The 12,378-nt window shown below is 35.6% G+C and overlaps 1 protein-coding gene across 1 annotated transcript in view; it reads left to right on the top strand.

Annotated features, from left to right (window-relative positions):
- Positions 1–12,291, top strand: part of CERKL (ceramide kinase like) — a 49,562-nt gene extending 37,271 nt beyond the window's left edge. The window contains exons 6-13 of the mRNA XM_030454448.1: positions 5,286–5,360; positions 6,187–6,364; positions 6,627–6,695; positions 7,022–7,050; positions 7,135–7,243; positions 9,239–9,335; positions 10,632–10,807; positions 11,579–12,291. Coding sequence (XP_030310308.1) covers positions 5,286–5,360; positions 6,187–6,364; positions 6,627–6,695; positions 7,022–7,050; positions 7,135–7,243; positions 9,239–9,335; positions 10,632–10,807; positions 11,579–11,660 — 815 coding nt within the window. The 3' untranslated portion in view covers positions 11,661–12,291. The remainder of the gene's footprint in view (positions 1–5,285; positions 5,361–6,186; positions 6,365–6,626; positions 6,696–7,021; positions 7,051–7,134; positions 7,244–9,238; positions 9,336–10,631; positions 10,808–11,578) is intronic.
- The last annotated feature ends 87 nt before the right edge of the window (positions 12,292–12,378 follow it).

Below are 12,378 nucleotides of genomic sequence, written 5' to 3'. Positions count from 1 at the left end.
GTTTTCTTGGCAGGGTTCTCAGTTTGACTCATGCTTGGGGTCTATTTTCAAATGCTGTCCCAGGAATGTATTTTGTGGGTTTTATTTTAAAATATAAAATACTGTGCACAGAAAAGGAGTTTTCATGCTCCTGTACTTCTACAGACCTTAAATTGAATGCATCTCTCTTGAAAAATCAACTTGCTCCTTTACTGACTTGTACTTGCATCTAGTGATGTGGTTTTTGTTTGATTTGGGGTGTTGTGTTCCTTCTCCTCCCAATTTTTGTATTTGTCCTTCTCCAAGGAGAACAAGTAGGAAAAAATTCCTGCAGGCAGGTGAGCAGCAAATAGTTGTTTTCAGTTTGCTGAAAAAAACCAAACCAAACCAAACCAAACAAAAAAAACCCAGCAAGTCCTCGTGAACTGAGCAAGCAGATGCTCTGACTTGTTTGATACTTCTTTGAGCAGCATTGGGACAGGAACTGGTTTACATGAACTTTTTTCAAGGTAAAAAAACCTAGAAATATATATCTTGAAGACACGAAGCAACTAAATTTTAGTACAGCAGCTGGACCATCACTTACTAGTTTAGTTGCTGTGAATATGTTGATGGTGTTGAGTGTTGAGATGGAATCTCTCCTGTGCTTGAGTCCATGATGTTTGGTCATGCTTAGGTCACTGGGTCTCATCACTAGGGCTTACTCTCTTCAGTTTAAGACAACCCCATGATAAAAAAGGATTTGTATACCTAAAATATTGCTGTGGGGGTTGTTATACAGAATGTGTTAGACTTTGTTAAAAGAGGATAACAATTTGTAGAATAATAGTGTGAGAAACTCCTTAATAGGTTTTTGAAGATAATCTATAGCTTATTTTATTTCCATATTAGTGATATTCCAAAAAGAAGTCAGTTAAGAAATAGGTAAGTGTGATACTTGTGTACATGAACAAGATAGAACTCAATGGTCAATTAATATTTTATCCCAGAAATTCATTGTACCAAATTACTAGGATTCTCCAGCTGGGAAAGAATAGAAACTGTATTACAGAACAGCATTGTTTGAGTGGCTTAAAATCTGGCTTTAGTCTCTGTTGTAAGGAGTTAGGACAGCATTTTGAAGTTCCAGCCAACTTGATGGGAAGTGTCTGCTGTTGAAACAGTTTACCTCCTGAAGAGAAAGGTCCAGAGGGGACGATGTTTTTCCTAAAATACTCTGCTGAGCTGCCTTATTCTGGTCCAAATTAAATGGCTGAGATGGGGGGAAGCCTGCAGTTGTACTGCTGGCCATTAGCAAGAGTGTTTGTTGCCATGGGAACTACTGCTAAGAAACTGTACTGAGGGAGAATGGGGGAGAGGGGAGGGGGAACTGGAGGGACATTAAAAAAGCTATCCAGTTGCTACAGAGCAAGAGGCAATCTCTGTCTGATGACTGGGAACCTTTTGGTCCTAAATGGTTCATTTAAATAAAGTCATGATTTCAAGTTAATTCAGAAAATAAAATATTACTCAGAAGCTACTCAGAAATTACTGAGGGACTGTCAATTTCTGTGCTGTTTCAGGCAAAGAACCAAAATGTTGGTGCAGTTTCCATCAGAATTTTAGCTATGCTTGACTAGGAAGTCACTACATCACATTTTCTGTTTGGATGGGGGAGACATTAACAGCCTTATGAATATTCATGTTGTCTGGTTAATTAAGTTAATTGTACTGCAGAAGTGCTTGCACTTCCAAGGACAATTTTTTTCTCTACAATTTCTGTTTGGTACCTTCATCAGTCATGCTTTATATGACCCACAGATACTTTGTCCTTACTGTGACACATTTGCTCATTACATAAGGAGAAGGTTGTAGTAAAGTTGTTTGTGGTGGCAGGAAAAGGGGTTAATATTTTGAATATAGTTATATTTTTAAATAATAAAATCTTCTTTGTTTAGCAGTATGATGGTGACAAATGCTGGAGTTGAATGGACACAACCTTTTACAGTAAACTGAGTAGTTGGAGTAAGAACTAAAATGTGACCAACGCTGCAGACCCATTACTTAGGGGAACACTCTTATTAATGGTAAATAATATTCTGAGCATGAATAGAAAAGGTATAGATGACTTGGGAAGATTAATAATGGTGTTAAAACCACTGTTGCTGAATTATCACAAGTCCACAAATCTTCTATTATTTTTTTGCATTATAACTGTCATTGTTTTGGTTCTGATTATAAGCATTTTTTTCGTATGGTATCCTGATGTAAAGGACCTCTGTAATGAGACACTATTCAGTTGTTACTGGGATAAAAATGCTGCTAGGAATGTATGAAGAGTTTTTTTCAGAGAAATTTATGTTACTTGCTGCTGCAAAGTCCTAGATCTTCGACTTGTGGAAGGGTAGATGTATTATTTATGTTTCTGAACACAGGCAGTACTTGTTTTATTTTCTTGGGAGCCATGAAAGAGTGGGCTTTTACCTTGTTTACTTCTCCAGATGTTAAGGAACTACACAGATTTCAGAGAAAGATGCAATTAATTGTGCCTGTCCTGTTTAGCAAGAATGAGAGATTTAACTCTCATTAAAGTCAGTATGAAGATTGGTTTTGAATCTGTGACCAGCTCCTGTCTTGCTGCCATCTGTATTGATAAATTACTCTTACTTACAGGAGGAATCCCATTTTTAAGACATACCAAGCCTGATCAGCAGAAGTGTGTTCTGTCTTGTGCTCTTTTATTAGCTTGATCTTCAATGACAAAGAAAAATATTTTATCAGAATAACAACTACTTTGTTATCAACTTGTAGGAAACAAACATTATTTGCATGACTTGTAATGATCTGTTCTTTGTGTCTGTGATTTCTTTTGTTTTAGAGAGGTTCCTGTAAAAGTTCATAAGAGCTGAAAAGAATTTGACTGTAGGAAATACCTGAGTATTTGGCTCTGTTACGTTAGCTGCCTTCACTGGCTAAGCAGAATTAGTTGAATCTACAGGTTAAGTGTCAGAAATCATTCAAACATGAAATGGTGTTGGGCATATACTTGTATTCTTCTGTGAAGAACTGCTTTTTAGGTCAAACATATTTTTTTGTCCCTGAATTTTTTTAATAGAACTGTACTTTATGCTCACTAAAGTGAAAAACTTGGTAATTTTTTGCATAGTAAATGCAAAATCTAGAGCTGCATTTTTTTGCCTTTTCTTTTAATGCATATTTTACAGAAAAGAAAATTCAAATTACTTTTACTTGAGTTGTTGAATATAAGTTATGGGATATGAATTATTGAAATGGTAATATTCTTAATAAACTGGACTTCCTGTGTATCTAGAGAGTCTTTCTTTTAGGAGAAAAAAAGCAGACTTGCATTTAGCTTTGAACTTATCTTCTTTCAGAGTATTTCATAATACCAATTTGCTGTATATTTAAACTGCCTTTTTTTTTAGGAAAAGAAGGAAATTAATAGTATAGTAACCTTTAAAATTCTGAGAAATGTGAATTAATATTTTTTTTAATTGGTCAAGGAATACACTGTATATAATCTGATTTCTTCCATGTACCTCTGCAGGAGTTATCTTCAAAGACTGTCTTGTATATGTTATTTTAATAGATGTACCCCACTTATTTCCTACACATAGTAGGAACCCAGAAAGCCTTACTCAGAGCTTCTCTCTCTGACATTATGAAGGCTTTCCATGAAGTTCTGGGTACTTTGAATAACTTTCAGACTGAGGTGCTCTAAGGGCCTAAGAGTGCGCTGTGAGATGTTGAGGTACAATTCCCAGATAATTTACAGATTCTTATTTAGAGAAATTGTTGGAAAGAATCAAAGCATCTGCTCCTGAATAAGAATGACAAGACCTCGTAAGAGCTTTGTAATTATGTACATCAGTCTTTCTAAATTTAGTATTTTTTTCTACCACTGATGTGACAGCAAAGATTGCAGAACTTTGGGATGAACACATTTTTTCAGTCTGCTACAGGGTATTTTAAAGTGCTTATTTAAATTCTAAGTGTCTCTTGTTTGAAACGTGATAGTTTTTCTTTTCCTCTCTTCTTTCCCTCACTTTTGAAAGCCAAGTTTAAGTGTACAAAACTTAAGTCAAATTCACCATCCAGAAATGTTGCTCTAACATATGAAATAATGCAAGCAGCAAGATAATTCTTTGAAAATCTAACTAAACTCATTCCTTCATGGAATTGTTAGGTTCTAAATTGTTATTTTGTCATTATAATCTGCTGTTGACTCCTTCATCCCTTAATTAAAATGGTCAATATTCTGCTTCATTGGTGGCAAGCCCTGATTCTTTATCAGCAGAAGGGAATCCTATGGCCCTGCAGCTTGGCTAAGATGTGATCAACAAGAAAAATCCGTTAAAAATATAACCATTTAGGAAAGATGCAACAATTCCCTGTTCTGGATTTTTAAAATAACTTGTTGTTTTAAAGTCAGATGATAACAGTATTTTATGTCCTATACATTAAAGCAGAAGGGAAAAATTTCCCTGTATATCCATGTTTCTTACACAGGTAAAATGACTTGACAGATCAGTCATCACCAAGCATGGATCTCCATAATCCTGCTTCTTTCTTTTACAAACCAATCACTAGTTTTCCACTGTTTTCCAACCCCATGCTCACATTGCTAGTTCTTTACTTTTTTTCTGTTTACTATTATGATTTACTGCTCATTCTCTTGTTTCAAAAAAATTAACTTCTTCTGTCCTATGGCTAGTGGTGCAACTGCTCTGCCAGCCTCCAGGAAACAACAAAGACAAGTGAGATGGGTCAATTTTTTTATGCACTGAATACAAGTCAACAATTTTTCTCTCTTTTTGAGTCACTGATGTGTTCTCATGTGTAAAGCTGTTGTGTAGTAATTAAAATTATTCATTATTGCTTCTTATCTAAAATGTAGCCTGGAAGATGTACAACAGCTATCTTAGATCTAGTAGAATTTTGACTGGGAAATGTGCAGTTTTACACTGGCTGGCTATTTGCCAAATCTATCTTATTAGATAATTTGCCTTCTAGTACAGTTCCTCAGTACCACACTTAGATAGAGACGTGATTTTCAGGGAGATAAATCGAAGGAAGTTTTAATGGTTGCAATTTGTACTATTCAGCATTCTTGCTCTTACCAAGACTGAGCAATGTGTGAGGGTTTTTTTGTTGGTTTTTTTTTTTGTCTTTTCCTGAAAATCCAGTGATTGTTTCATTTTCTTAATTCCAAAGGTGATGTGTGTAGTTTTCCTTATATATATATATATATATATATATATATATATATATATAATTTTTACAATGGTTTGTGTTTCCTTTTACAGGTACCTCTAACATTTTGGCCCACACTCTCTATGGTATTAAGCATGCAGTGACTGCAGCATTGCACATTGTAATGGGTAAATATTTTTACATATGTTATCAGATTTTAGATAATGAAACAGCATTTAGAATGTTGCTGTAACCAGTGGTTTAATAAAGGCACACCAATATGCTTTATCATTTTAAGCTGTTGTAAGACTTTTTAACCTAAATTATCCCATCCTCATTTATGATGTACTGGACAGGTTGTGATTCTTTGAATGCAGTTTAGTACCAAAGGTTGTGGATCTCTGCTGGCCAGTTAGTCTCATCTCTGTCCCAAGTAAGGTGTTGGAAAAAATCATTCTGCATGTCATATAAAAGGCAAAATGTAAACCTGTCTTTTCTAATTGGAGACAATCTAATGGAAATCACCCCGGTTCTATTACACAAAAAATTGATATATACTATTCTTGAACAGAATAAGATGCCTAAATTCTATAACTGTAAACAGAAATACATTTAAAACCTGTATTAAGAGCTTCCATAACACTTCCAGTACACAGTGATTGGTGAAATGGTTGCAAATATTTATGTAGCAATGTTACATTTTATTTGATACTAATTGCTGAAACTTTGAATAGAATTAAGGGTCAGACCTTTTGTGCCCTGATAAAGTAGCTGAGTTTTCACTGTAACTTTTTTAACTTTTTGAAGCATCTGAACATTGCTCTCTAGGATGCTTTTTTTTTTATTGCTTAGTTCTATGAAGATTGACTTTGGTTTGCATTACTAAAATTTGACTTCCCAAAGAGCAAAAAGTGGAGTATTTTCTGCAGCTAACTTGGGTGGAAAAGAAATGGGAAATTGCCTTCCATTTGAAATACAGATTTACTTGTATTTTCTGATCTTTATTGATTTTAGGACATATTCAGCCAGTGGATGTCTGTACTTTCAGTACTCCAAGCAAGCTCCTGAGGTTCGGGTTCTCAGCTATGTTTGGGTTTGGTGCAAGGACTTTGGCTTTGGCTGAAAAGCATCGTTGGATGCCCTCCAATCAGAGGAAGGATTTTGCTTTTATCAAAACACTGGCAGAACTCAAGTATGCCCTGAGCTCTTATATCTTTCTCCTATTTCTCATTTTCCTGAGGATAATGCAATAATTAAAAATACAGAAAACAGTAGTTTAGCTGTCTTCCTAATTGCAGGCAGATTTAACTCAGATGTGATGTATATCCCTCTCAGAAGTTAAAGAGGACATAAATTCTTCATAATTAGCATCTCCTTAAAATCATCTTAACATGGATAAAAGACTGCCAAGCAGTCAGAATATTGGTTAACATGATGGTAAATATCTTCTCTAGGCCAGAGGAATGTGAACTGTCATTTCTACCTCTACAAGTTCCACAGGAAGACTCTCAAGGGAATGACAGGTGAGTAAAACTGGGTCATACAATTCCAAAGCTACAAAAAAGTGTCTGTGAAGTTAAAATGTTAAAAATTCTTAATTATAGTCAAATTTTATCATCAGGTAAAACAATCCTTAAAAAAATTTAAAAATGTTTTGACAACTGCAAATTTGTACTTTCTAAAATGTTCACTATAGAATATGGATGATTTGTTACAAAGCTGTCTTTCATGCAGTATAACTAGGCTGATCAGTTCCTCTCTTCCACTGACATCTTACTATTTGCTAAAATAGTTGCTGTATAAATGTGCTGAAATGACTTATTTAACCTCCATGCTTCTACTCTTTTAGAAAGAAGAAAGAGAAAATGAGAAAAAAGGGTGAGTTTTTGCTATTTTGATTATTTCCAAGTAAGCCGTGGCCGGCTAAACTGGAGTAACATGGAATTACTCTGTTATATTTAGGTAGCAAGGATCAATGGCAGAAAATTCAGGGCCACTTCCTGAATGTGAGCATTATGGCAATCCCTTGTCTGTGTTCAATGGCACCAAGAGGCTTGGCACCTAATACGAGGTCAGTAGGGGTTTAGAGAATTAGTCATGTCTATAAATTCTGACATCTTACCTTAAGACCTTGGCTTTTCTCAGAATACAAGCCTGTGTTTAGGTAGTCTAGACCCTTTGGAATGGGGGAGGGAGCATGGACTGCAGCAGACTTGATAATCCCAGGAATTGTAATCAGTTTTTGGATCAGGCAAATAAGGTCAAGCAGTCTAACTAGAATAATGAGTAGATAATTGCAGTGATTAAATTAGTTGGCAAGTCTGACTTAAGTAGTAGCCATTGAGCAGTCATCTGTCATAGGATGTGGCTATATGTAGAAACTGCAGTCTTGGATTTTATTTTAGGTTTTCTGATATAAAGGTACCCTTCATCTTCTGCTTTACAGCCAACAAAAATTAAGTATGGCTGTTTCTCCTGGTATGAAGAACCAAGATTCACATTTGTCTTCTTTTTATTTCCTTTTTTTTTTCTTTCCTTGTTTTTCTTTTTCCCCTTGAACCTGGGTATATGTAGCTTCTTGCATGTGGGGTTTTGAGAAACAAATGTGTGTAATCTGGTTGTTGATGTTGACTCATTTTGCCTTGAGTTCATCGTTGAGAACATGGTTTGTGGTGATCAAAACAGTTAGCAGGTGATAAATATATGTACTTGATGCATCCAGTTGACTATTAAGCAGAATAGCAAGTACAAACTCTGTAGCTGAACATGAAATTAAGTCTGTTCCCTCAAAAGCATGCAGAAACAGACACAGATATAAATATATAAAAATATCCAGCAGTCAGGGAAGTTTTTTAAATGAGCCTGGTTTGTTTCAGTCATTAGGTAAAAATAGATGTGGTTTAGAATTCATTAGGTATTTTTCTTCAAAATTACTGGCTGGTCTGGTAGAATCTGGCTTCTTGGAAACAATGTAGACACACATTGTTGATGAAACTCTCAATGAGAAGTTTTCTTTGATACAGGAGTCCAACCAAGCCTCATATACTTCAAGATAGCGCCCTGATTCTCTCCCCTCTTAAGAACTTTGTGTAGCATTTAGTGTGTTTTATACCAATCAGTAGAAAAATTCTGACACGAACGAATAAACTGTTGGGTTTTAGCTTTGCTTATTCTTTTCCATCTGTTCTGGTACCTGTTCCTTGGTGACATTTTATGGCCACTCCATGCAGTTCTTGTGCCTGTTTCTCCCACAGTGTAGCTGTTCACTAGTTCCCTAGCCTCTCATGTAAGGACATTATTTTTCTTTCCCTCCCTTTTTATATAATATCTTAGGAGTGTAGTCTGCTAGTAGGGTAGGAAAAGAAGACTCATCAGACAGGTGCTTCATTTCTCATATTAAATAGCAGAAATATAGTGAATGCAGGAAACCTAAAGGTTGCACTAATTGTTAGAGACTCAAGTCCATTATGGAAGCATCAGCAAAACTCAGTCAGGTTTCTCCACTGAGTCCTGATTTCCCCAAGAGGTTTTTGCCATGTGAGGACATTTGAAGTGGAATCAAAGCTTTGACTGCTGCCTGTAGCTGTAGTGTTACTGCCATAAATTTGCATAAACATGTCAAGATACCTTTGGCTGTGCTATGCAAGCCCAAATATAATGATTAGCACCGTGCTGTGATGCTCACATGTAGTAATCATTATACTTCACTGGAGAGAAAAGCATCAAGACAAATTTGTGAACCCTGATGTCTAAAAATAATCTAAATAGAAAAGCATTTTTAAAAATTATATGTATTACCTTCAGTAAATTATGGATATTGATAAGGGAGTAAAATTTTATTATTACAGTGTATTTCAGAAATACATAGATGCTAACCTCAGTTGGGTATTTTATAGTGATCTATAGATAGTGGAGTGTTATTGGTATTTTTTTTAGCAAAAAGACTTTACACATTTAATTATTTTACTTCTGGTTGCCTTTTTTAAAAATCCAGAGTTTTGTATGGCCTTTTTAACTTTCAAAGTAATGAATTTTCTCATGAGAACTAAATTGGATTGCTTTTCAGGTTGAATAATGGAAGCATGGCTCTTATTGTTGTACAAAATACTTCTCGCACAGAATTTATAAAACACCTGAAAAGATACACCAGTGTAAGAAATCAGGTACTGTCAAATTTCCCTTCTGCTGATTACAAAAAGAAAAGGTAATTGTGAAGGTAGACATGCTGTGCAAGAGTTAACATTAGCATCCTCATAAGGAGACTTAGCTTCCTGTCAGAATACATTAGTCCTCTTTTTATCTGTTTGGGTTGTTGGTTTTTGGGGGTTTTTTTGTTTGTTTTGGTTTGGTTTTGTTTTTTGGGTTTTTTCTTTTTTTTAAGTCACTAGACTAATACCGATTAGCCTATTTCAGCCCATCTGTTGTGGTTTAAATTGTAGTTGTGTTGCACTGTAGTTTTCTGGGTGTAAAGCCCTTTCAACACAGTAAAGTGTTTATGTGTTAGTGGAAAGTGCAAAGTATGCTGTGTTTAAATTTTTTACAACAGAGACTGATAATACAGACTGTGGGGGGGGGGGGACATCATGCACCTCTTTGTAAGAAATAAGTGAAGTCCCTCATTTCAGCAGATCACTGCATGCTTTGCCAGTAGCAGTGGGTTATAAAGCATTGATTTTTAGCAGGTATGCATTCCACCTGGTTATGAATGTTTGCAGAATTGCATTTGAAAATTGTGGTCATTGTTCTGTGTTCTAAGAGAAAAATGAGGCATCCAAACACAGTGCTTTATTGCTGTCCTAAATACCCAGTGCCCAGCCTAAGCACACTGGTATTCATTCAAATGTTTCAGGATTAGGTGAAATCACTTTTACAAGAAGGCTTAGGTTTGGATTCATCAACAGTCAGAGAGTTAGGGTGAGAAGTGGATGACAATTCCATGTGACAGCACCAACAGCTGCGTTCAGGAAACAGATTATCCTTTCCAGTTATGCTTTGGACTTTACTTTTCTCTCTGCTTTTGTACTTAGAAATTAGACAAGGAGCTGTGAACCCTCCTTTAAACCAAAGATGACCTTTAACTAGAATTCTAACCAGGCTTGTCTAGGACAGGATTACCACTAATGGACAGAGAACAGGAAAGAATCTGCTTGGACTTTCACATATTCTGAAAGCATGTGCCCTGTTGGTGTATGCAAAAAATCCTGTAAACTGAGCAAGTCTGTGTGGGAAACGGAACTGTTTCATTTCTTTCTGAGGCTCTATTTAGGATAAAAATAGCAAGTTAATCTATATGCTAGCTGGAATATATAATGCCTCATGGTCAAAGCTTGATTTTAGTGTTCCTATTTACTTAAGGCCAAAAAAAAAAAAAAGCTTTTATTTTCAGGTAATCCAGTTTGTTGCTAAGCTCCCACCTCTATCTTTCATCTCCATTTAATATATATCTGTGTTTGGTTTAGTTCAATTTTCCCTTTGTTGAGACCTACACAGTTCAAGAAGTAAAAGTACAACCAAGGCTTAAAAGTGGGCTTGATGACAAAGACAGCACATATTTGAATGCTGCTTCTGCAGAAGGAAATTACCCTTGGAACATAGATGGGGACTTAATGGAAGAAGCATCAGAAGTTCACATTTGGTAAGTATTAAGTTTAAGGACTGCATACATGTAACATAGTACTTCCATCTGAAATGTATTATATCTGTATCTAACAGAGATGACACCCAAAATGAGCTGTCAGTGCTGTAGGAATGGTTCTGCTGAGCACTGCACCCTCTGGCCCTTTTGCCATGGCTCAAAGGCCTCTGCCCTGTTGCCTTCTGCCAGTCTGGAAACATTTGTTGGGACCCACATGGCCTTTCCTTTCTGGTACTTCCATCAGCTTCTAGCTCCACTTGCTCTCTTCTTTATGCCTGTTACTTTACCCTTCAGTTTCATGAAGGAGAACAGATGGATACAGATATCTGTGACTCTTGGGAGCAGCTGCCTTTGGGATAAGGATCCCTGCTTGGAAAGAAGTGTGTGTAAGGTTAATAAAAATGCATAGCTGTTCAACTATGGGAAACTTATTGCTGCTTGAGAATAGTCTGAGTATCCAGGATCTAAGAAAGAGACCACACTGGGAAATAGAAGGATTGTCAGTGAAATTAAATGGGTGGTGGCTTCTGCAACACAGGATTAATTGAATGAAGAGCTCACAGTAAGTCTGGTATATAATAGAAAAGTCAGATCATGTTATAGGATACATAATATATACTTTTAAACACAATCTTAAAGGTAAATATATAATTCACCCAGCTTTATTCTGCATAGCAGCTCATATGTTTGTTCTCCTCTGAACCCCCAAAAGTTCCACACCCATTGCAAGAGTTGCTTGACTTCATTAAGTTGTATTTCCTCACTTCACAGTGTGCATCCTCAACTTATCAATCTCTATGGAGTGAACACTGATGACCTGGAGAGTTTCCAAGCAACATGCAGTTGCATATAGAAAGAACACACTGCAAGTTCTGGATGAAAGGATCGTTTTCTTGCCTCTAAGCACAGCTTTCCAAGGTCACATTAAATCATCATAGCTGAAACTTAACTGGGATATTAATATTTCTGGTTTTAAATTTTTATCAGATTGTATTTAACTGTAAAGAAACTGCTAGGCTTAAAAAAAAAATTGGAAACTTACTATATTTTTCTCATATAAATTTGGGGGTTGAGATATTTTTTTTCTTTAAAATTAGCCTAGCTTTTACAATAAATATAGCATAAGATACTTTTTAATTCTGCTGCTGCTATCCATATTATCAGGTATCTCAGATCAAATAGATTGAAGGTATGACAGCATCTCATGTTGAAGAATAGTGGTAAAATATAGATTGATTGACTTATTTAATCAAATACTTCATTTTCTAGTTAAAATTGTTAATATTGCCACAATGTATTTTCTTTCAAATTGCTTCTAGTCAAACAGTAATACAAAAGATTATGCTGATGTCTTGTATGGCTTTTCTTTGCTGAAATATGTGAAAGACTACACTTTGTACAAAATATTTTTAATATTTTATCTATCCCAGTACTGAAATGATACTCAGCATAGCTTTTGTTGTTGAGAATAAAGTTCTCATAAGTAACTTAGACTTGACTTAAATTTTTATAATTTCCTTATAGTACATAACTATAATTTTTATCAGTGTTTGTGGGGAGTGTATAATTTA

Source organism: Calypte anna, chromosome 7, assembly GCF_003957555.1.
Source record: "Calypte anna isolate BGI_N300 chromosome 7, bCalAnn1_v1.p, whole genome shotgun sequence".
Lineage (NCBI taxonomy): Eukaryota > Metazoa > Chordata > Aves > Apodiformes > Trochilidae > Calypte > Calypte anna.
Note: the sequence above shows the minus strand (reverse complement) of the source record. Positions and strands in the feature narration are given on the sequence as shown.